Genomic DNA, 24,501 nt, shown 5'->3' on the forward strand with positions numbered 1-24,501 from the left:
CTTGCCAACCTCATGAACTGTCTCAAAAGTGCCTTCAGAGCAGCTTCCATCATGCTCAGGACAGACGACTCAAGCAGATCTGGATGTCTCCTCACCTATGAACTGGATTTTTGCATCCACTGGCTGGAGGGGCTGTCTGGTTCTCAGCAGCATGCCAACATGGTTCTGCAGAGCCTGGGGTCTGATGGAGGACTGCAGGGTCTGTGGTGTGTACTCCTTCAGCTCTTCCCTGTGCCAACAAGCAGATACTAATTCACCCCCTGCCCAGCTAAAATCAAAAGATCAACCAGGGGGATTAAGAGGAAGGAGGGGATGTGGCAACAATTTTCAATTGCATGGCTGGGGCAAGGGTGGAAGGAGAGGGTAAGAGCATAACAGGTCGTATCTGAATTAGGTAATGTGGAAGGAAACATCAGAGACAGTGAGACCACCATTTTCCACAGAGAAGGCAGCTGTGCACCACTGAGTAGTGCACTCAGAGAAATCTCTCCTTTCTGGAGACAAGAGGAGCTCTTCAAGCAAGGACTGTAGCATGGAAGTAAAGCCACAGGGTGTTTCTTTCACAGACAGTCTCAGCTGAACACCACCTTATTCTAACCCTGTCTTGCTCCTGTTCATCCAAAGCGCTACACAGACCGGAGCTCCAATGCCCAGCAGGATTATGGTATTACCCCCTGCTGCTGGTGCTGTAAGGGGATCTGATGCAGACATTACCTCAACTCCAAGTCAAAGTGCATAAGAGTACAGGAAGGAAGGAGTGTGAAAATAACAGCTCAGGGCTGCAGGACAGAAGCTTTCCAGTACCCAGGGACATTTTCATTCCCATTAGGCATCTCACTACAGATTTTGGGTGCCCAGGGTTGAAAACTCTGGCACTTATGAGAAAGAACAAAGGAGCATTCGTTCCGATGATAAGCTCATGCACTTCCTTCTTGGTATTGCAAAAACATGGCAGTCAAAAGAAATGCCCATGGCACCCTCATGAACCTCAGCTCAGGATTCACAAAAGGAAATGTGGATCAGAGACTGTCAGCATTAAGAGGGTGAACAGAAGGTCAACTTTCTTGATTATGGGCAGGGGTCAGTCACTAAGTGACATTAATTAGGAGCTTATGTTCTCCAGAACTGTCCATTCCTTAATTATCCAGCAAGTACTTTCAGGCACCTACTCCTAACTCCTGTGGTGCCAACAGCCATTAGAGATAGAGACGCACCCTGAGACAGACGTACCTGGAGAGAGCAGAGTTCTGCTGCTCTGCTTTGGCCCAGTGCTGGAGCACTGCCAAAATGCCCACCTGCATCTCCATTTCTTTAGTATGGCTCAACAGTATCCTCCCATTCAGGTAATCCCACAGGATCTGAGAGACAGCACAGGAAAGAGCCCTTTGTTAAACCTGCCAGAAACTTCAGGCATGTCTGGGCAGTGCCAGGCTGCAGAGACCTACATCCTGCCTTGCTGATAACACATCCAGCTCAGGCTGGTAACACAAAACCAAGGGCTTTCTGGGCTCAGGAAGAGGATGCAGAACTGCACAAACCATGTCTGGTTGAGTACAGCTCATAGGCTAGGGCTACAGGCACACTGCCTTCCTTGCATCGATAGCTTCAGTTATTAGCCATTCCCAGAAACAGCACACAAAGCCGATCAGCCAAAGCCCTCCCACTTCTTCAGCCCCCTTGGGACATTCCCATTGGCCTGTACACTAACTCTGCCCCTGCTAGGGAGCCCTTGCTAGGGAGGTTCCTGGTGCGCACATTGGTCTTGTTGCTTACCTGTCCATAATGGACATCAGTATAAATTTTGTTCTCAAAGTGCAGAGGTGTCCTCCAGATGAGCCTGCGTAAAGTCACAGTGACCAACTTGTCCTCCAGCAGGTAATCATGAAGATACTCCTCCGATCTTAACGGCCTCGCCATTTTATCTACATGTTTATGCAGACAGAGGGTCATCACACTCGGTACTGAGACAGTGAGCTGAGCTCTATGACCTGGGACAGGACCCTTCCTGCACACCTCTATTCCACCCTGCCCTTACCACTCCGAGCATCAGCCATTCCAAAGGGACATGGACACCCCCCCACACACACACACCTCTCTCAGGAACAAGCAACACAGCCCCTGATAAGCCACAACCCTTAACCCTAGTACAGAGGGAAACTGCAGAAGAGGAACCTCCCCGGAACCAGCAAGCATGGGGGAACTGTTTGAAACAGTAGCCATGGTCCTCCCTGTTGGAGGGAAAGAAGGAAGCTAGATGCTAGTCTCTACTTGCCGAGATTATTGCTGTCACTCCTGATGGCAAAAAGAACAAATTCCTGTATCTCTTCCTGTTCGCCTGCCCCCATCTGCTCACAGATCTCCTGCAAGAGCTCCTTGGCCACCTGAAGCAAGGAAAGAAGCAAATAAATACTGTGGCCAGGCAAGCCCAAAGCAGCCCCAGAGCAATTAGACATACTGGGCCTGTTGGAGGGCAGCAGTATGGCTCTGGCCATTGCTCAAAGCAACCTGGGTGAGGCATCCCAGTGTTGTGCAGGCCCTGCAGAGATATGCTGCTACAGGGATTCCTAGGAAGTAAGTGTGAAACTCTCACAGCACTATGGGAAGCACAGGCCAAGCCCAAGGTTTTGACAGATAAGGGAATTCCCTGGTGTAGGTCAGAGTCCAGTTCAATGAAGAAATTCAAAACAGAAAACTCACAGTGAATGTCTTTATTCTGGTGAGGTATTCCACACCTCCAGGCATCAGTATCACTAGCCGGCGGGCACCATGCCCCTTCTGCAAAGGACAGTCTTTAGGCAGCAAGACATGCTGGATCCCATCAGCTCAGCAATTGTTTCTCTCTCTTCCTCCTCATCTCTGCCTTCCACTGCTTGCCCATAGTACCTGCCTCTTCCCTGCCCACTCCATGGCATTGCATTTCCCAATCCCCTTACAGACACATGCTTCATTTCCTCTCTTGGAACACTAACCGCCCCTGTAACAGTGCACATGGCACCTCCTGGCAAGCCTCTGCCCTCCCCCTCTTCCCAGCATCCCCACTTCTCTGCCCCTCAATACCAGCAATGCCTCTATCTCCACAGGGAAAGGAAGGCGGCGGCGGCCCCCGTACATGAAATTTTTCCGCAGGTTGCTCTGACAGATCTTGGCTATATCTGCAGGAAGAAGAAAAAGCTTCATATGTGGAGCCAAACAGAGGACTAAGCATTGTCTCCTATGGTGTTGGGTCATCCTGGCTGTGTTGAATTTAACCCAGGGCTGCTGCTAGAAGAGCAAAGAGACTTGACGTCATCTCCCACTTTGCAGGACACATCCAAATCATGAGGGGTCAGCCCCAGACAGCATCCAGGGCAGTAGTAATACAGAGGAATGACAGGATGGAAGAACTAGAACCCTCTTCTCTGGCAGGATTCCAACCCAAATACCTCACAGCTGATGACTCTGGAAGACTACTGCCTGCCTTTCCCCCAGGGTCTAGCTTTCAAACTGGGCTTAAGCCACCGTGCTAAGCTAAGCCTCAGAGACACAATTCCACCTTGCCTGGGTGAAGATGCAATGGGAAATGACCTCTGCAAACAGAAAGACTAGAGATAAAATGCAGACTTATGCCCGCAGGCTCAGCTGCCTCAGTACCCCATTCATTTCTCCTGCCTAACAGGATAAGGGAGATTTTCCCATTGGACCGTGTCCCCACCTGGATCCTGTCTTCTTTCCTTGACCACTGGGCCTTAGTAACAAGGGGGCAGACTTTTATTGTACAGGACACAGAAACAGTCATACCATGGTAGGTGCTAGATGGATCACTGCTGGCTAGCTGCAGAAACTTGGTGGCATAGGGCATCAGGATGTTAGAAGGGAGGAAATACCCAGTTAGCAGGCTTAGGAGCAACCAACCACGCAGCACACTCTCCCTGCGGAACAGAAGGATCTGTGGGCACCTTGGAACAAGACAATACCTGCTTGAAGCAGCTCAAAATGAGCCTCTGCCCTTCTGAACACCTAGGTCAGGTGGCAGAAAATGAGATGGTGGCCCTTGGTCAGACATTTCTTATGCTGAGGAAGGAATTGATTCAGTTATTCTAACAGCAAACAAAGCAAGGGTGCAGTCAAGGCCACTCTGATGCCACTGCTGACATATTGCAGTGCAGTGTGGGGTCAAGCCACTCTCTAACTGTTGTATGAATTCTCCAGGGCTGTGATGAGGAAATCAGGGCTCTGAGCAGCACCACTACCAGGAGCTGCCAGGTATGTTTATCAGTGCCCAGATATATCAGCAGCCAGAGATACAAGGACAAACATCCAATGAAGTGAAAATGCCAAACCCAGTGACTAGCTAAATTTCCAGAGTGCTCAGCAAAAGCCCCAGCATCTGGGCAGCTGGGGACAGCACATCATTAGGGGGCAGCCTCTCTCCTGGCCCTAGTGTCCATGCAGTGAGGTAGATGGTTCCCCTCCAGCTGTGCACACACAGGAGCTGACAGTGCTGGTACTCACTGGTTAGGGTTGTGAGTGACCTGTTTGATGACCTGGCAGTAGACCTCATCATGCAAACTCTCCTTCTCCTTGCACAGCTGCATTCAGAGAGGAGAAGACAGCATCAGAGAGGGGACAAGAGAATCAGAGAAGCCCCTGGTCATCTCTGTGCCCTTCCTCTCCCAGCTCCAGAGCTCTGCCAATTTGCTTAAAGCTTGGGCTTTGCAGGCTCTGGTCTTTAGTGCTATCTAGGCCCAAAGAAGGAGAGGCAGGTTATGCTCTCATCCAGACAGTGATATCCAGGGAAAGCATTTACATGCAACCCCTCCCCCCCATGATTTTAATCAGCCTTTCTGCTTCAGCTCCCTTTCTCATGCAGGAGGTTGCATTATGGCTTTCCCTGCTCTCTCCCCTCCCAGCAAGGTCTTGGCCCTTCATTCCCATTGGTGCTTCAGCACCTTGCCCAGGGGAAGTTCACAAACCTGAAGGATTTCATAGATGCATTCAACCTCATTCTGGTCCTTAAGTTTTGATTGATCTCCCATGAACCGCATCAGAGCTGTAAAGCAAGGGCTAGCATTTAGGTCTAAGCAGAGGTGTTCCTGCCATGGGGCAGGCAGTAGACTAGAAAATGTCCTGAAAGCTTTTCTGCTCCATGAGCTATTACAAGCCTTGCATGTGTAGTCAATCAGTGGGGCATCAGCCCAGGCAGTGTGTGTTCTTGGACACTTTGCACTCAAGGCAAAGTGCATTTTGCTGGAGGCTTTCAGCATGGACACAGGTGGTTATTAACTGCAGAAATGCCTTAGGAAGAGCCCTCCTCTCACAGTTTTCATTTCCTGCTCTGGGCCCTGTGATGCTTATGTGTGGCCACTAAGGCTGTCCCTCTCACCCCTGCTCCAGCCTCTGCAGTATTGTGTTCTAGGGAGGTACTTACTCTTGAAGTTCTTTGTAGCAAGCTCATTCAGCTCACTGTCAGAGTACAGGAGCAAAGACTGCTGGACTGGGACCTGCAGGGCCAGAATACAAGGGTAAACTGGGGAGGCAGATCACACAGAGCTGTGCTGCAGTCTTCACAAAGACACAAGCTCCCAGTATCTTGCAGGCAGCTAGAAGAATAGGGGGCACCTACAATTCTCCAGAGGCTGCAGCCAAGGATTTGCCCTCTGCATTTTGTTCCATGTGGGGACAAAGCTAGAGGCAAGGTTGGAGCTGGGATTCTGGCTGTAGCCATGGGGAGAGACTGGGCTTACCTTGGTGTGCTGGACCAGGTCAGCTGCACTCTTCTTTTCAGCAGACATCCCCTTCAGTCCCTGCCTAGACAGAGGAGAGGGAACATGCAATCCAAGCAACATCCCCAGAAACAGCTTGGTGTAGGTCAGGCTACACAGATCCTGTGTACGCCTGTTCAGGAAGGACCACAGCCTACTCACATGGACTGAGCCTCTCGGAAGTAGGCTGTGGCAAAGTCCATCATAGTATAATGATCACCAGCAGGGACTAACATGATGCTGTTGCGTTCTGATGCCAGGCTGGGAACAGAACTCTGCAGAGACAGGCAGCAAACCCACCCTAAAAAGTCAGCTGAGGAACCACAGTGTGTATTCTTCTCACCTGCCAGACCTGGGAAGGCCTCATCTGTGTGTGATGCCTCCCTTGCCCACTATGATAGTATTTGAGTGTCTCCATCTGCAAGGATTAAGCAGTCATCTTCTTCCCGCTAGCCTGGGAGGTTAGACACTACAGGGCCCACGGACCCACCCTAGCAGCTTCCACAGAACCCGACTATATCCCCTAGAAGTTCTCCAAGGACAACTCACCTCCCTGCTGGTGTTCCTGCTCTCTGGGGAAGCTTTCATGCTCTTCCGCAGCCCTCCACATCTGTCCATGCTGGTACTGAGGTAATCAGGGGCTGCAGCCAATTGCACCAGGCTGGTGGGGAAAATACCGCAGCGGCCACCAGTGGAGCCAAACTGCCAGCCTGCAGAAACAGGGTAGAGTCAGGAACCATGGCAGCTACCAAGAGAAATGAGCAGTGAAGCATTCTACTGGGAAAGGACAGCATCAGACTGACCAGGCTTTCCTGCATCCTAAGATAACATCCCCTGTAACTATGGCAGCTGGAACTAGGCGGGTTGTTGTTAGAGAATGGCAGAGCTGAAGGCTGACTCTGCCAGCCCTTTAAGAGTCTGCTTTCCTCTGGTTTACTCAACAGCAGCATGTAGAACTTTGGGGCACCATGGGTCCAGCAGGCCCTTGAATCCATTCCCCACCTTTCCTCCCAATCTTGACAAACTCCCTCACCTGGCTCCACGCCTTGCATGGGCAGTAACTCAATGAGGTCACCCTTCTTGAAGCTAAGAAGGCTCTTGTCATCTGCAATGTAGCTGCGCAGAGCAACAACGTAGTTGGTATCCTGGGGAAAAAGCAATGGGAAGGTCAAATCTTGTCCCCAGGATCTGAAGGACTCAGACCATGTCGTCCTATGGACCCGCTCAGGTCCATGTGGGAAACCACCTTCATTCCCTACTGCACTACAGTGCTCCCTCACCTGCCTCAGCTCCTCGATGAAGAGTTCCACCATAGCCTTGATGCACGGAGCCTTCGGAGAGTGCAGGAGGAGCTGCTCTGTCTTCAGAGAGAACTCCAGGGCACTGCTGCCCTTCAGTTCCACTGACAGAACATCTGCAAAGCTGAGAATACAGCCAGCATAGTTGGATTCTTTCTGCCAGAGCTAGGGATGCAGATCATGGGGATGGGACCCCATTCCAAGGACTGAGAATGGAGACAGGCCTCAGCATGCTCCAGAGGGTGGCCTTTCACCAGCACTGTATTACAACACTAATAGCACCATAGGCTGCTCATGGCTTTCACCTTACCACTTTGAGGACCTCCCTTGTGATGATATTCATGGAGCTGACTCACACCTAGCACTCACTTATTCTAAGCAAAGCAAAAGGTGGGAAGGAAAGGGAAAGACCACACTCATTAGAAGGAGGGTCAGTGAGTCACAACTGGACTAGGACAATCCTAGAGAGCACAGCACAACCAGGGAATTTTCAGCTCAACCATTCAGTTTGCCTCCTAACACTCTGAAAACATCCTGCAAGTGACAAATTATCACCCTGCAGCAAACAGTGCCCTTTTGCTCACCTGTAGCTGCAAAGAATCTTCAGGTGCTCAGGATTATAGCCAGCTGCTTTCACCACCTTCAGCAGCCGCATGCCCCGGTGAGAAACACCCAGGATCTGGACATCACTTCCATTTTCATCCTGTAAGGAAAGTGCAGCCAGAGAGTATGAAAGGCTCCATCTCACCTGGACAGGATGGAGCAGGGGAAGAAGATGCTACCACATGTACCATGAAGGAGGCCCTGGGCTGACAGAGGTCAGCAAGGTACAGAAGAATGAGTGATGTGTGGCCAGGCAGGGAGACAGAAAGAGATCCTGGATAAGCTAGAGCCACACAGTTAAAGCAAGCCCAGGGTCTGGCGAGAAGGTTAAAACTCACATGAACCGGGAAAAGGCGAGAGAAATAGTTAGCCCAGTTATCCCGAGCAGCCAGTACAATCCTCTTCTTTATCCCATCCTCCTGAATGGACTGGATGTCATTGCCAACCCGGAACTCCACTAGCAGGGTTACAAAGCAGATACTTTCTCAGTAAGACAAAGATGTTCAAGTCTCCCTCTGTCCCGGGACTCATTCCCACTAGTCCCCCTCAGTGATTACAATGCAGCAAATGACAAGCAGAGGCAAAAGGATACCACATTACTTGCACACACCAGTCTACTACTAGTTTCTCTGCCCCTCTCCATGAAGCTCCTGTCAAAGAGGACAGTTGAATTTTAAGACAACTCAAAATCCCATCCTTAGGTCTCAGTTTCCTCTCCCCACAATAAACATATCAGAACTAAGTGTTTCTGGCTCAGAGAAATTTCAGGGCTGTTTTCTGGCCATCTGGAATAAACAAACATTCCCACACTGCACTACACAGGACACACAAATGTGCTTTCTTGCTGCAGTGACAAACATTTCTCCTCTGCCCTAAGTCCTGCCTGAAAGGGCTTGGAGGAAGGTTTCTCATTTCAAACCAAAAGCTGGCTTGGGCACAGGGAGGAAGGGATGATGGGGCTGTTAATTACTCAGCAGGTCTTTCATCTTGCGCTTCTCCTCCTTGGAGATCCGAAAGCAGGATTCAGAGAAAGTGTCACGCATGATCTGCAGAGGAAGGAAACAGAGAGACTTCCATTGAAGAAGCCACATCTGAATGTGTTGGAAATCTGAGGCCGTTAAACAGAGTGAGTTTCAGAGAGGAGTGAACAGGGGCTTGACTGGATGGATCTGGAGAAGAGACTAACACTGCTAGGGATGCAGAAGTGAAGGCAACTTATGCAATGTAATTATGGAGTGTTTTGTCCCCAAAGAGACAACAGGCCTTGAGTCATACACCAGTACATACCTGTTCACACAGCAAGTTCAGACAATAAGGGTGACTGAAATTTTCTTTGGGGTAAAACACCTGCAAGAGGAGGATAAAAACAATAGTGAAATTACAGATGTTGCAGAAATAGCTAACCAGGGATGTTTTGTAATCCATATGCCCTGCTGCCAGAGAGGAGTGAGTTCATCTCCAAGGACAGGCAGGGAAGAGACACCACAAATGTGAACAGAAGGACCAGGAGTGAAGGACCAAAAGTAAAGTGGTGAGCCCATGGGATGAACCCTGGTCAGTTCAGTGCACTCTTGAATATTTTATTTTAAACACATTTGTACTATTTTAACAGAAAAGCACCAGGTAACAACAAATTTACTTTATTTGTAGATCTCTTAGTGCTTTACAGAGGAAGGAAAGGACAGGTGGGGAAACTGAGACACAAGAGTCAGTAAGGCAATGTAGGACCCAGATCCCCTATGAGATGATCCCCTATCTCCTCCCAGAACTATCTTTGTGCTCTTATATCACACTGGGTGCCTACAACAAAAAAACAAATGTCCCTCCTCCCACAGAAAGCCCTCAGCTAATGAACTGTACCTCTTTGCGCAGAAAGATTTTCCAGGCAGGGTTGACATAGGAGAAGCTGACACTGGTAGTGAGCTTGTACAGCTGGGTCTTGATACCATCATCTTCTGCTACTGTTACAGCAGAGTCTGTGTGAGGAAAAAGAGCAGTGAAGATGGGCTTTGCTGACTACAGGATCACCTTCCCACTTGCCAAAGACCTACCAAGAAAAAGGGGACAGTGCTATATGCCTGATGGAAGATTATTGTCAGGAACCTTCTTCAAGGTCAGGGATCAGCTAATGTGAATGCATGCATAAAACAGTCATCATGTGAGTACCAACATTTCTGATAGCATTTATACTTGCTGTATTAGCCACAAAGTTCAGTGCTTATAATAGAAACACTCCAGAGATAGGGAGCACGCAGCGTCCCAGGCAAAATACCAACCTGTGAAGACACAAGTTTCACTTTAAGTCATTATAAAAAGGGTGCTAAAGGTTGCAGATGGGCATAAAAATTCTCCTCTGAGCTTGAAGACTGCAAGGTTCTGGTACAAGGCACCCAGCACTTGCCCTGGATTTCTCTCTGCAGAAGATCTATTAAAGACAGGCTCAGTTTGAAGGCAACCATTCAAAGGCATTGCTTTATGAGGTAGGAATGTCTTCATTAATCACTCCCAACTTTCAAAATTTCAGAGTTCATGGACAAGAAATGTAGTAGATCCCATAGGTAAGCACAGTTCTATATCCCTATTCAAAAGCATGTAGGGATTTTTCAGGCTAATACAGTTACTTCAATATACTTTCACAGTATTTCCTAAAGAAACTTTGTTTAAAAGAGAGGGGGAGTGAAACAGGCAAATTCTTTTATACCAGGGAAGCTCCTGCAGGATGGAGTCCTTCAGTAACGTGTTTGGCAGACTGTTGCTTGCATGTTATAAAATGTGATGCCGATGAGAGTTTTAAACAGCTTGAAATACATTGGTACATGTATCCAAAATAGCAGCAAAGTATAAAATTAATTATGGCTCCAGGCTCCCACTGAAATTCAGAGGCAAAACCTAAGACTGAATAACACTTCCAAACTACTGCTGAGAAGCATTAGCTATGCCATTTTTTAGGTGGGCAGCATCCAGACACTGTTTATGTGGCCAGTGTCAAAGGTCTCCCAAGCTCTCCTTCTCCCTCTAAGAAACATTCCCTCATTCCTCAGTCTGTCTCTAAGGACCTTCCAGAGGCTCTAGAAGGTAAAATACCTGGCTTCCCATTCCTCCTTGGTCTAAAGTCCATCAGTTGAATTGCAGCTTTGATAAAGTCATTATGCTTCAGGTAGGCAATAAAATGTATTGTGGACTGGACCTTGATAAAGCTGTAGCCCAAAGGTCCTTTCTGGTTTTAGCTGCATTTTTCAGAGAAACCCAGCCCCTCCTTCATCATTTGTGCCTGACATACTGCACTGCACTGGGAAGAAAGGGAAGAGTTAGAGCTGGGAACTGCCATGCTGATTACTGGGTCAGACTGACTGAAACTATGACAGTGTCTCTTATTTCACACAGTCCACTCAGTCTTTGGCTGGCTGGCTGATGACAGAACATGTGCTGTGACTCTCCCAGGCCACTCAGCTGATTCTGACCCCATACCCTCCCTGCCTCCCACTACCAAATCCCACTTGGGTTAAGTCAATACTCACTCTTCCCTGTGGATTCCTGCCAGTCTTGGGTCCCAGGCAGGAGAGACGAAGACAGTGGTGGGGGAGGAGGGGGAGCAGGAGGGGTCTGGGAACCTGGTGGGGTACTCTCCTGGCTGAAGATTGACAGGAGAGGCAACTGCTTCTCCTTGATAGAACTGGAAGCTGAGCCTGGCTTGGGCTTGGGACGTGGAGGTGGTCTCTTCTCTTGTGGCAGGGGGGATGGCTGCAAGACAGCAAAACCATTTGACCATCATTCTCTGCATTACTGTGCTCTGTCCTGACACTGCTGTTATAAATCATCCCTAGGGCAGCAGTCCAACTCTGGAAGCAAGTTCTGTATGAACAGGGATACCAGGACTTTTAAATCAACACATGGTCTGCAAACAGATGAAGATCAACCAAATCCAGGTGCAAAGAACCAAGTATTTGAGATTGAAGCCTCCAGTTGGGAAGGGCAAAAAAGACATTAACGGGCAAGACCTAGGTGCCAAATGTGGGGAACATTAGTTCCTTGCTTCCAGATCATCCTTTAACATACCATGATAGGAATTGCTGCTCCAGAGCCTTTTCTTCAGGACCTCAAGTGACTTCACAGATTGGAACCCAGTCTAGGATGGGCAGTGCCATGGTATGAGCGCACAGCTATCTAGTAACCCAACAAGAAATCACCTGGCTGCTACTGCACTACCAGGTAGCTCCCAACCTGTTGGAGATTGGATATACTCTGCTGAGCTCTTAAGGTGAACAGAGAGTGAAGAACTCACTGATTTGGAAGATGGGAGGTTCATCATTCCGAGCTTGGCCAGAGCCTCATTTTTGGGGTCGTTCTTCTTTATAAATGGCTTGGACACTCTTCTGCAAGAAAATGGGGAACACAGTCACAGGGGCTGCAGAGGGGTTGTGGCCACAATGGAGCCATGTGGCAGTGGTGGGATATAGTCCCACTCATCTCCTTCCTGCCCACGTGGGTGGATCCCACTCTCTCACCTGACAGGCTCGATAGGCTGGGGCTCAGGGGCTGGCCTGCTCTGGTACATTTTGATGATGTTGCGGATCTCCCGGCTAGGTGCAGGCCGCGACTCGGGGCCTGAAGGCTTCACTACAGGTGGCTCCTTCTTAACTTTTGGTGTCTGCTTTTTTGGCTTTGGCTCAGGAGGTGGCAAAGGTGAAGCAGGAGCTATTGGGGATGACAGCTGTAATGAACAGACCAGCAAAGACGCAGAAGAAATCCCTTTATCTCATTTGAAGCTCCCTCTCTTTCACCCCTAGGCTGACTGGTCATGACCCTCCACTGCCTTGCTTTGGGATCCCAATTCCCAAAGCTCAGGCCTTTCTCTCTCTCTCCTCTCCTGCCAAGATGCAGATTCCCAGAAGAGCCAGATCCTTTCCTTCTCTGGCTATATCCTGGCTGGATGCTCCTGGAAAGTTCCTGCTTGTCAGCCTGCCTGGGTCTCCACTGCACACCGTCTTACCTGCCTCTGTTTTAGGGCTAGGCTGCTCTTCTTCCTTCTTCTCCTGCTCCTCTTCCTTTTCTTCCTGCTTCGGCTGGGGATTTGCTGGAGGGGTCCAAGTTTTGGAAGGAGGCTTCACTTTCTTCACTCGGATCTGCTGCTCTCCTGTATAGAAAGGGGGGCCTGAGCTGGTTAAACCCACAGCCAAAACCTAGCACTAATGGCATAGTTCCCACCCTTGCATCAGTCAGCAGAAGCCTATGCTTTCTAGAGGCAAAGGAGGGTGTGGCAGTCACAAGCACAAAGATTTCTAGAAAACTGGCAACACAACACCTCACAATCTAAATTGCAGGGCACTGAGCAGGCACCCAAAACTCCTGCTACACAAAGCACCAGCAGCTCCTGCAGGGATTAGCTGTGTTCCAGACAGGAAGACAACACCTTTTTATGCCAGAGAGGCTGCAGAATAAGGTGTTATAATGAGTGAAATTCCCAAAGTGGTAGATGCTCACCTATCTTCTGAAAATATTCTCTCTTCTGCTGGAAGGTTTCCGGAGGATAGTCATCATCGTCACTGTTGGAGAACTGGTCTTCCATATAGTCATGAGCCTGCAAAGCAGTTCACGGCATGGTTAGTTAGTCCTAGCCAGCAGATACCTCCATACTGCTCTTAAGTTCAGAGGAGATCTTCCCTCGCCAAGTTCTGATCTAGAATTTCTCCCCATCTGGGATTGTCCCTAGAGATCAGTCTCTGACTCAAGGAATCATCAACCAAGTCCAGAGAAGGGGGAGTATGTTAAAGGCCCAAGACAGCTTGCTGGAAGATACAGAACTCAGAGTGATGAATTTTCCTATGGAATAATTCAGATCAGCTGGGAATTAATTGGTCAACACTGAGGCCAAACATCCACAGAGCTAATGCCACCAAGGTTTGATCTTGTGTCTTAGAGACTCAGCAAGCAGAGTTTGAAAGTTCTCAGTGTCATAGGTAAGGATAGCTCTCTGCTCTCCTGTCTACCAAACAACTGCCACACTGGAAGGGAAGCAGAGAAAATGCAAATCATGAAATTCAAAACAAATTCACCACCACTTTGTTTCTCATACCGGTTCATCTGCCTTAGCTGGCGGTTCTGGAGCCTTTGGTGGTGGTGCAGCATTCTGGCTGCTGGGAGGCTTCTTGGGTTTTGGGGAAGTGGCTGGGACTGGGCCTGAGGCTGGAGCTGGAGCTGGGGCTTGTGGTTGACTTGAGACTGTTGGCCTTGAGTTCTCAAGAAGCTGTTGCCACTGCTGCTGTTGCTGCTGCTGTTGCTGCTGCTGGGAAATGCTCATGGCTTGAAGTGTCACCTGCTGGGCCTGGAGGAAGGAATAGCAATGTCCATGAGCTCTAGGCTACACAAAACTGACAGTCATCAGTCAGGCTTTCACTGGTAATCACAGAACATCTACACAGTCCACTGCAAATTTCCCAGTGTTATGGACAAGGCACATCCAGGGAATCTGATCCCACCTAGCCAAGTATGCAGAGCTCCTAATAACACCCTAAATACTCAGATACCAGTGAGATAGCCTGGGACCTCTATGCACTCACAAGGCTTTGTACTGAGAGCAGAACACTGCAGATCTGCATCTGTAGCAAATCCCAGCTTAAAAACACATGGTAATTACAGCTGAGGCTTCTTAGGGCCTGCTCTTGTTCCTGTTACTCACTCACCTACAGTGCCTCAAGTGTCCCCATGTACACAAAGGGGCAAAAAGGAGGTTCCCAGTTTTGCAATCTTAAATAATTCCAACTTTATATAGCTATCCCCCAGCACATCAGCACAGAGTGTTACAGAGCAGGCTTAAGGCAGGAGGGGAGCATGGTTAACCTCTTCAAACCTCTTCACAGCACATACACCAGTGCATTGCTCTTCCCCAGTTCCTGGGCCCCTCCCAGCCAGTCCCTTCCACTCACCATGAGCATGGCTTGCTGGTTGATAAAGGCTTGCTGTTGTGCTGCTAACTGATTGGGATCTACAGCTGGAACCACAGGCTGGGTCATAGCCATGGCTGTGAAAGACACACAAGTCTGCAAAAGCCCACAGGCAATCATTCCTCAGTGTCTGAGCATCAGCCCAGAGCTGATTGTTGACTATGCACCCCATCTGACACTCAAATGCACAGGCTCCATTACGACACCCACCCTTCCATCCTCTTCCCCTGTATAGTTATTGAAACACTGTGTTATTACTTGGCATAGGTGCAATCCCACCAGACGCTGGCATCATAGGCATGGCTGCTGGCATCCCAATCATCGAAGACATGGGCTGGTAAGCTGATGCTTGAGTCATTCCAGAGAAGCCTAGAGGCAAAAGACCATATTCACAGTGCTTTTGGGGAATTGCAGATGAGGAAGCCCTGATCAATCCCGCAGAGCATATCACAGAGGCTGGGTGCCCCGGTTCTCTCCACATGCACCAGCAACAGGGATATGTGAATGGTTTATCTCTTCACACACAGCAGGACATGGCAAAACTGAGGTGGAAAAAGGAAACCAAAGAGAAATGTGTGGCCTGCCAGACTTTATAATAGCAGTACCCAGACCCTGCTTCTGCAGTCTGGCTTAGGACACCACCATCCTTCATGACTGAGCATATAAATAACTCCTGCCTGGGTATGATTACAGAGAAGGGTTTCTTTTGAGGGATGGGCAAAGATCTCTTGGACTATCACATCCATATCAGTCTCTTTGCAGCAGGTAGCCAGAGTGAATGAACAATGAGCCCTGGCCTGGGTAGCGTTGTGTACCATGTAAAGGAACTGTGGAGAGAAAGGAATTCCCCTGCTTTCAGCAGTCAAGTCCCACATGAGGCCACAAAAGAGAAATCCCACTGACAGCAAAGCCAGCAGAGCAAAGGACATGGAGATCAGTCTCAGCTAGGAGTGAGTCAGTACATAGCGCAAGTCTACTGAATCATGATGTCCTCCCCAGTGAGAATGGCCCAGGGATGCCATGGAGAGATCTTCATATTCCTCACTGATCTAAGTAGCCACATGAGTGACAAACTGGCCTCAGGCCTGTGATCTGTATTAGGGCTTGTTGTGCCCCTACAATGCCTCTACAATAGCCAAAAATAGTCCCAGTCTCAGTAATGATCTGAACAGGACATTCCCCACCTTTCTGAAACAGCTGGGTGTGTTCCTACACATGTAGATTTCTCAGTGCCATTAATACATTGGTGTTTGACTCCACCCTACTGAAAATACTTGAGTCTTAGCTCCACAGAAAGGAGGAAAAGTAAAGACACTAACCACACAAACCAGAACCTCTGCAGGGTTCAGACTTACTAACCCAAGGAATAGCTAGAGATGATGGGAAACTCTCTAAGGAAGCAATAAGAAAGATTAAAACCCTCCCCTGAGAAAGGCGGCAACTATTTTGTGAAAGCACAAGGTGAATAGAGGTGAATACAGGACTTACAAGTATGGGCCTAGGGAAGAGGTAGCCTGGATCAGAAGCAAGCTACCTGTTGCCTTGACCCCAAGACCAACTCGAGAGAGAAATTAAAAGCAGAACAAAGGTGATACCCTTACCTAGCACCTTCCCCAAAGCATCTCTCTCCCAGAACCTGGGAGTACGGAATGCAACTTCTGATGACCTACGCTAAAAACCAATGAATCATGAATCAGCTGAGCCCATGCAATAATTAGCATTTAAGGGACTCCCTGACTTATGCTCACTGAAGCTTATGTAGCCCCACAGGTATTCCCAGCTGTCCCCATCCCCTTACAGACCCGTAGAAGGAAAGATTCCTCTCTGTGTGGGTCCAATCTTCCCACCTCCTTTCATACGTCCAGTCAGAATGTCCCTGTTCTCCATATCCTGCATCAAGAAAAAACAGTTATTTGAGCTCAGAGGGAGAGACTTCACGGAGGGAGAGCCATCCAAAGGCATATCTGAGCTGAGCAGAGGCAGAGTGAATAGGCAGAGGCATGCTTGAGGGAGTCACAGGGACAGGAGAGCTACAGAGAGAAAGTAGGAGGGAATATCAAGGGACTTACTGATACTCTGGAGCCTTGATGCAGCACAGTGCTGAAGAGATCATCCACATAGTTATCCAAGCCTACAGGGGTCCTCAGGTCATCTCTGAAGCTTGGATCTAAAAGCAGAGAGAAGTCTGACAAGGCAGGTAAGGAACATTCCCCTGCCTGCAGTCCCTATTAGACAGTCATGTTTTGGAGTGGAGCCCTTCCTTGCTTTACATCAAGAAGAATCACCTGTCTCCCCCTCTGCTCTGATTCCCTGGCTGGGGCCCATCTGGCCCTTCCCAGTGCCACCCACAGTTCTGGGCAAGAGCTTACCTGGATGGAGATTGTTGAATTCTGGAGGCAAATTCGGTGGTGGAAAGGTAGGGGCCTGGATGCCTGGAGCAGGAGGGATCCTGTTGAACAGAAAAATGAGATGAGGACAGTACAGAGTGCTGAAAGAAAAACAAACTGCTGGGTGACAGGGCCACAAGTGGTGGAGCAGGAAGATTAGGTGACTTACAAATCCAGGTCAGAGCTCTGGAGGAAGCTTCTGTCCCTTTCAGGAGTGATGGGGTACTCAGCTGAGGACTGAGAAGATCTGCTGAGGTTGCTGGCCTCCTCCATCTCTCCAATGAGGTCCAGCACAAAGTCACAGCCCAGCAGGTCCTGCCATGTGTTGCCAGTAAACATGGAGATAGACCACCCTCGAGACTTCTTATCACAGCCCCTGGTAACAGGAAGAGGAAGGAGAGAAGAGGTGTTCAAGTAGGCAGGTGAAAGGGAGAGAAAGGAAAACATTGCATTCAGTTTCTTCTTGCCTTGTCTATCATGGCTTAAGTCCTTAAGATTTAGTGTGTGAAGAACTATTAAGCACCCAGGGTCAGGGAAAGACTAGAATCACTCAAGATTTGTCCATATTTTTTTTTTAAATCTTTCCTCTGAAACTGCTCTGACAGATCACGACAGTGATTCCTCTGTTCCTAAAGAGGCCTTTAGTTCATGCAGACGGAAGGGTGAAGAAGAGAGCACAAGCTGGTGTGGGTAAGGAGTCCTATTCCGCATCTGACCATATAAATTCTAGCCTGCAGCCTTGTCCAGTCTGAACCTCAGAACTAGTCACAGCCTCTTTCCACCCCCAGCTCTTCTCCCATCCTCTGGCAGTACCTTGCACTCAGGAGCCAGCCTGCATACTGCTCCCCAGTCATCCAAGACTCCACCTCAGCTGAGAACTTCTCCTCTAGCACAGAAAAGAAAGTCAGTACACACAGCCTCCCCAGCAGGACCCAAAGCAACACCTAAGCTCCGCAGGACACAGGCAGAGCCCAGCTGCAAAGTCTTACACACTCCTGAGTGGGGGCCACAGAGGACTGAAAGCACATGGAGGGCTCCACATGAACACATTCACATCCAAAATAACTGTTTGGTGGCATAGGTTGGCATTTCCAACCTGACAGCTGAAAACCCTTGCAGTGTCCTGCTTCCCTTGGGCCACCACTCCGCTCACCAAAGAGCCAAAGTAGGGATGTTCTGCATTCAATTCACAGAGCTTCTGGTCACTCAAGAGGCAGCAATAAGCCAATATTTGAGAAGGAAGGCAGGCAGAAAGTCCCTGTAACAAAGGCAGCAGTTGCTGCTTCATGGGCTGTGCAGTAATGGATAACAGGAAAACCAGACCCATAGATATGCACAGCCAGAACAGCCCTCTGTTGAGATGGGCCCAAAACCAGAAGAATCTCATCCCTCAGCCAGAGTAGCAGGTCTCATCAGGCCCAGACTTTGGGAGGTTTGGGTTTAGACTCAGATGCTTGTATCCCCCATGGCTGTACCAGCCAGAAGAAATCAGTGTTCTGATCCCTCTTTACTAAGCTGAGGGAAGTATTTTCTGAATGCTTATTTCTGCACTGGAAAAGTCCTTAGGGACTAGAATATAGCAGAAGGGCAGAAGCACAAGTTACCATTAAAAGTATGGACATCCAGCACCATCTTTCCTCTCCTCTGGTTTGCAGTCCACTCCAGCTGAGTGGGAGGGTAGGCCCGAGAGAACGTAGAGTCTATCTCAGTGTGCTGTGCTGCTGTCAAGATCTTGCGCTGGCAAACAGCATTGTAGCCCTCCATGCCATGATCTGACACAAATCTAGGAAAAGGCAACTGCATTTAGCACACTGCTCATCTCCTTTAACCTTAAGGATAGTGTAGCTAGGCCTTTTCTCCTCCTTACTTCAGCAACGGCTTCTCCAGTGCTGGTGAAGGGGCAAAGCAGCTCAGCAAAGTCGCCATCAGGACCCAAGCTCGCTGGCTCTGCTCCATGTCTGGGTTTTTCCATGTCTGGGCAACCACCTGACTGAAGATTTCATTGCGCAGAGCCACATTATTCAAACCTCTCCCAGCAATGTAGTTACCCAGAAGTACCTCCTGCCAGCCATGGAGATTCTTGTCACCAATGAACCGCAAAATCTAGAAGCATCCGGGGGGAAAAAAAAAAAAAAGACAGAGCACTGTAGCTGTAACCCTCTGTCCCAAATGGTGTTGTAAGGTGACAACCTGGGTTGTAGATACCATGGTGTTTGTGAGCCTAAGAAGAGTAGCCAACACTAAGATAGGGATCTGTTCTCAGGTTTTGTGCACCACCTAAGTTCTGGGGAATTTGGGAAGCAATGTTCATAGAGATTGGACCCTGACTAAAAGTCAGGATGACTTCACTCTCTTCTTAGTTATGCCTCTGCTCAGATACACAAGCAAGTTACCGTAGGCTACTTATTACTGTGTCTGAGCCCACAGGCTGCCTAGCTGTAAAAATATGTAAAGGAAATGGATGCTTAGCTGATCTTTGTGAAAAGCTCAGAGCACCAGACATGAGGAAATACTAACACCTGAAAACTGAATGTTAAAAAGACTTTGGTGTAGTTAATATTATACCAAGCAGTGAGTGGTATCTCAATAAACTCCCTTAAGCAATGATTTAGCTTCTTGGCTATGCATATCAACATCTTTGATGCTTTTGTAATCTGTATTTCTCCCTCTTAGGTACAGAATCATTTCTTTCAGCCTCTACACTTCAATATGTCATTAGATGAAATTTTTTCTAAAATGTGCCATGGACAGCTTTGGAAAGAACATTTATGAGAGATGGCCTATTTTTTGTCTCAGAGAACAGCGCTTCTTAGAATGGTTAATGGTAGTAAGCACGTCAGACATTCGCTGAGAAAAACAGGAGATGGTGGTTGTTTAGTTATTACAGCCTTTGCCAAAGAAATAGCTTTTTTTTTAGTTATTAGCAATGGAGAAAAATTGTCTTTGATCTTCAGGAAAAATAATAGTAGTCTGCTTAAACACAATCCTATTCACAAGAATTTATTGAAGCTTATGCTCTTCTATAATTGGGATCATTAGGACAAAACAAGAGACTGGTTTTAGGTATTACCTTTCCTAATGGGCTTATTTTAATTACATGTAATTCTCAAAAGGATTACCAGGTTTACTTAGAAATTATCTGAAGTTTCATTCTATTTTAGAGAGTCAACATTACCATTTTTAAGAAGAAATTTATGTTTCACATCCACAGAGATGAAATAACACCATCCTCTTATGCAAACACTACAGAATTAGTGTGTCGCTCCAGGTGTAATTTTCTCGATCACAAAGTCCCTGCCTTTTTCCAGCCTTTATACAACAGTTCACTGTCCCCTATTGTGTATTGGCACAACTGTATGCCTGAGATACAATCAATATATTTACTATAAACCACATCATGGAAAAGATCTGGGTTAAATTTAACTTTTTTGTGATCAACAGATAACAATAAGTGCTTGAGAAGACAGATATCCCTTACATTGTCATTGCTACTGAATCTGGAATATTGGGAAACTAAGGCTTAGCAGTCTAATTCCTATATGTCCTGCCAAATTCTGAGGCTACATCACCAGGCAATTCACTTTGATCCCATTAGTCTATGGCTGGTCTATGCCTCACCAAGAACACAGCAATGCTAAGGGGCTGCATGTGTTCTCTGCCAGACTGCTCCAGTGCCTAGAAGAAGCAATTTATTCTGCTCTCCTAACACACCATGTATTGCAAGAACAGTAACCACCACCAGCATCTTCCTGTATAATGGCAATCTATTATAGCTCTTGACCTATTCTTCAACAAGGCCCTGGTCAAGAAAGATGTCTCTTACCAGTTTGTTGATCTCAAGCGCACTCTCCTGGTATTCAGCATCCAGATGGGTTAAGGGGTGCTGCAGAGGCTGACCAGGGGCAGGGAAATACGTTTTCTACAAAGAAACAAAAGGACACAAACATAGAGTTTGTTCCTGGTGTTACTAGAACTAGTGTGTCTCTCCTGTGGGGAAGCAATTAAGAGACATAAAAAGATTCCCACCTGGAATTGTGACTTAATGAAGGAGGAGAAAGGATAGCTGTTGATGTTGGGTGGGAGGGAAAGATCGTCTTTGACCTTGACTTCCGGAGGCAATGCCTCAGTTATCTGGTTGGCCTGTTCTCGGTACTGACCTGTAAGAGAAAGAGGTCTTGCGTTATAGCAGTTGGAAATGCTGCCAGAACACATCTGATTCACAGTGTAACACATGGCTAACATGCATCTAACCTTCCCTGAGCACCTATACCAGCCCCCTGGCTCCAGGGGCACCCAGTCCACCCCTGCTGCCCTAAACCCCCAAGCAAACACATCCTCACTTCCTTGAGACCACAAGGCCTAACTTCAGGGAGAGTTTTTACAGCTCTGATCTTTCAGACTCTTATCCCTGGGTAACAAACACCCAGAGGGCAGTCAGCACCTGGAGTTTCAATTCTGTTATGCAGAGCTTACGAGACAGGAAACACTGAGCCTATGCAGAGATACTGCTGACAACTGTTCAGTCAACGAGTAAATGAGAGGTCTTCACGATGGGGCACCGGATGACGTATTGCTCACAGACAATAGAGGAGCAAACATCTTCCTAAATGAAGAGATTTCTCAATGCAGCCCAGCTTCTGTGCATTCTTCTATCTCTAGACCATGTCCCTGGATGCTCTCCTCCTCCCTGTTTACAACCCATCAGCTTTCATTTTCAGCAGTTTCAGTGCAGTTTGTCCCCTGAGCTCCTCTAGGTAACATTGCTCACTACACCAGCTGATAGTCCCTAGAGGTGTATGCTATGAAGTATGAGGTATTTGAGAATTGAGGACAGTCTGCTCCAATTCACAAGATCCTTCTGCGTGACTGTATCTTTTACTGTACTATACAGAAGGCCAAAGATACAGCTGTCATTCTGTTAGATGCTATACCAACATAAAGAGGCAAATCCTGTCTCAACCTATTTCAACTTATTACAGAGGAAACAAAACTGCAAATAACTTAATGCTCAAGATCAGATCAACAACTTGGGAAATTATTTCAGTTAGTGGTATTTAGGTGATTTGAAAACAAAACAAAGCAAAAAAATTTCCATCCCAAGCAAAATGTTTCCCTTAATTGTTATATTGTTAGTTCCTGAAGCTGTTACATTGTTTCTCTCTACTTCTATTTTAAAAGAAGTAATTACTTTTGAACAAGTAATTTTAAATGAAAACCCCAAAATATTTATTTGAAAGTGCCAAAATTGTAGTTTTGACTTCTTCAGCTTCAATTTCCTTACAAATGTTTGAGTAGAAAAAAGATAGGTTTCAGTTCTCACAACCCAGATATCCAGCTCTGCAAGACACCTGGGTTCATTAAACAGTTTGCTGTCACATAACTTTGACCAAAGTTTTGCACCATCACTATCATCAGTTCTATCAGCACAGTTCAAAAGATGAGCTGAAAATGTAACAAAGATACTGAATTTTAATCTGGTGTTCTGCCCACTGACCCAAGTCGCTTTTCCGCTCTGTTGTGTTGGGAAACAATATACGTGACACCATTCGCCTTTATCATATTTACACTGCAGTAATAATAAATCAAATGTAACCCAAGTGAGCGACAGCAGGTAGAACAAGCACGTACTTAAACTGCTAGAAAACAAGGAAATAAACAGTAAAGTAAAAGAGTGCAGGAAAGGGAGGGAAGGAGGGAGGATTTCTTACCTTCAGCTAACTGCAGGAGGGCAGCAAGCTCTGCAGGGATCTCCAGCAGTCCCACATCCTGTGGAGAGAGTGAGCAAGTCAGTCGCTGGGGTACCAGAAGTGAGACAACATATAAACCCTGAGCTGTTCTGTTAAGACCAGGTAAAGCTGCCTTTGAGAAGCTGGCCAGAACAAGGACTAAGCATCTGAGCAAAACCAGTAATTTCTGCCTATGCAACATTCAGAAGCAATACAAATAGAGAAGTATCATATTAACACAGGTATATGACATGGGTCAGCAAATGAGGGAAAGGTGAGTAATTCCTAAAAAAATCAACTGCCATGGGGGGGGAGTGATAGGAAAGTTGACTTTTCTTTGACTCATCTCATTACTAACAAGACTGGCATTTTATACAGAAGAGATTGCAGTTGAAAGGTAAGGGCCATTTCCTCCTACTCCTTTTTCTGCCATTTTTATTTTTCAGTATCCAAGAGTGCTACAGCATAAATAAAAATAGACCTGATTCTGATCTTTGATGCACACCACTATTTTGGAGGTTCCTAAGGAAGCTCAGATCTCTATGTGGGTAATTCAGATGAGAATCTGGCCAATAAGCCTTGATTTTTTGCTATTTTGCGCCTTGCATGATGCATGCATTTGTGCAAGGTTGGAAGTAAATGGGCCAATGCAACACAGTGTATCAGCATTGATGTCTGCATATAATGTCAGTTCAGGGTATTTCAGACAGGACTACTCAGATTAAGACACTATGAAACCAAGCCAAAGGCACAAAGCCTGAGCTTTTGGGTTTTGTTTTTTGTTTTGTTTTTTTTTTTTAAGATCTGCATAGTAAAGCCTGTACTCACCAGCATACTGACATCTCTCTCCACATAAACTCTCAGCAATGCTTAAAGACAGATTCACAGCTTTTTTGATCAGTTTGATTTTGCTCATAAGAAGATACTTGACTTTAAGTCTAGCTTTTCAATGGCATATTCAGGAAGTGGACTGTGAAATGCCACAGTCCTGGATCCACACCTGAGGAAGCAGGTGATATTGCAAGAGCACCCAGTGCTAAGTATTCCTGTTGTTGTTACTGACAAACCTGTGCAACATTGTGGAGGGTGTCAATTCAGATTTCCTTGCTACACACATCATAGCAAATGTATGCCTGGTCTAAACATATAAATAATGACATCAGTTAGCAGTGTTACTTCTAGTAGTTGATACAGGTTAAACTTGTTACGAAGCCTTTAATACCTTCCGTCCTCTACATCTTCCACAAATATATTTGTGCAGAACTGTTTCATTCCCACCTTTCACAACAGAACATGATTATCAAAAATAGTCTTCCTCCCAACTCCAAAAAATAGCTCCAGTGCTGTGAACAAATACAGTACCCTGCCTCAGGACCACTGTATGGTCCCTGACTATGCCCAGAGATTGGGAAACACCAAACTAATGAGATAGTTATGTATCAGAAGGCTCTTTATACCAGGCTAAACTCCTTTCTTGCTGCTAGGTTTCCAGTGTACATGTGGGCTCTGTACACTCTCCAGATGTTTTGCTGTTCCCCAGCAAACCTGGGCTGAGGAGGCATAGGGGAGGGAGAACACCCTGAAAGCCTGGCTTGTTTTATATCAGACTCTCCCAGACTGTTTGACAACTTACCATTCCTTGGTTGGGACCGTTCTCTGTGTCACGACTGTCCAGGGACCTCCTTCTTTGTCTCCCTTCCTCTAACTCCTGCTGTTAGGAGATGAAAGGGGGATGGGAGGTGGGAAAAGATGTACATGAGGTCACTTCCAGCTACTTCTGGGGGCAGATCCCATGGATGGGCAAG

The 24,501-nt window shown here is 47.3% G+C and overlaps 1 protein-coding gene across 1 annotated transcript in view; it reads right to left on the reverse strand.

Annotated features, from left to right (window-relative positions):
• MYO15B (myosin XVB) overlaps positions 1-24,501 on the reverse strand; it is a 43,679-nt gene that overhangs the window by 2,282 nt on the left and 16,896 nt on the right. Inside the window, exons 23-61 of the mRNA XM_049812987.1 lie at positions 24,330-24,407; positions 22,679-22,736; positions 20,997-21,127; positions 20,794-20,889; positions 18,838-19,073; positions 18,575-18,753; positions 17,784-17,856; positions 17,140-17,346; positions 16,953-17,032; positions 16,653-16,750; positions 16,386-16,473; positions 14,842-14,952; positions 14,566-14,660; positions 13,716-13,964; positions 13,124-13,220; positions 12,633-12,776; positions 12,148-12,337; positions 11,925-12,015; positions 11,161-11,383; positions 9,503-9,618; positions 8,930-8,989; positions 8,613-8,688; positions 7,981-8,099; positions 7,624-7,742; positions 7,022-7,163; positions 6,775-6,886; positions 6,291-6,451; positions 5,904-6,016; positions 5,724-5,787; positions 5,408-5,480; positions 4,953-5,029; positions 4,492-4,568; positions 3,778-3,908; positions 3,058-3,152; positions 2,698-2,775; positions 2,273-2,381; positions 1,774-1,922; positions 1,231-1,358; positions 96-229 (exon numbers count right to left, since the gene is read on the reverse strand). Coding sequence (XP_049668944.1) covers positions 96-229; positions 1,231-1,358; positions 1,774-1,922; positions 2,273-2,381; positions 2,698-2,775; positions 3,058-3,152; positions 3,778-3,908; positions 4,492-4,568; positions 4,953-5,029; positions 5,408-5,480; positions 5,724-5,787; positions 5,904-6,016; positions 6,291-6,451; positions 6,775-6,886; positions 7,022-7,163; positions 7,624-7,742; positions 7,981-8,099; positions 8,613-8,688; positions 8,930-8,989; positions 9,503-9,618; positions 11,161-11,383; positions 11,925-12,015; positions 12,148-12,337; positions 12,633-12,776; positions 13,124-13,220; positions 13,716-13,964; positions 14,566-14,660; positions 14,842-14,952; positions 16,386-16,473; positions 16,653-16,750; positions 16,953-17,032; positions 17,140-17,346; positions 17,784-17,856; positions 18,575-18,753; positions 18,838-19,073; positions 20,794-20,889; positions 20,997-21,127; positions 22,679-22,736; positions 24,330-24,407 — 4,657 coding nt within the window. The remainder of the gene's footprint in view (positions 1-95; positions 230-1,230; positions 1,359-1,773; positions 1,923-2,272; positions 2,382-2,697; positions 2,776-3,057; positions 3,153-3,777; positions 3,909-4,491; positions 4,569-4,952; positions 5,030-5,407; positions 5,481-5,723; positions 5,788-5,903; positions 6,017-6,290; positions 6,452-6,774; positions 6,887-7,021; positions 7,164-7,623; positions 7,743-7,980; positions 8,100-8,612; positions 8,689-8,929; positions 8,990-9,502; positions 9,619-11,160; positions 11,384-11,924; positions 12,016-12,147; positions 12,338-12,632; positions 12,777-13,123; positions 13,221-13,715; positions 13,965-14,565; positions 14,661-14,841; positions 14,953-16,385; positions 16,474-16,652; positions 16,751-16,952; positions 17,033-17,139; positions 17,347-17,783; positions 17,857-18,574; positions 18,754-18,837; positions 19,074-20,793; positions 20,890-20,996; positions 21,128-22,678; positions 22,737-24,329; positions 24,408-24,501) is intronic.

Source organism: Accipiter gentilis, chromosome 10 (genome assembly GCF_929443795.1).
Source record: "Accipiter gentilis chromosome 10, bAccGen1.1, whole genome shotgun sequence".
Lineage (NCBI taxonomy): Eukaryota > Metazoa > Chordata > Aves > Accipitriformes > Accipitridae > Astur > Astur gentilis.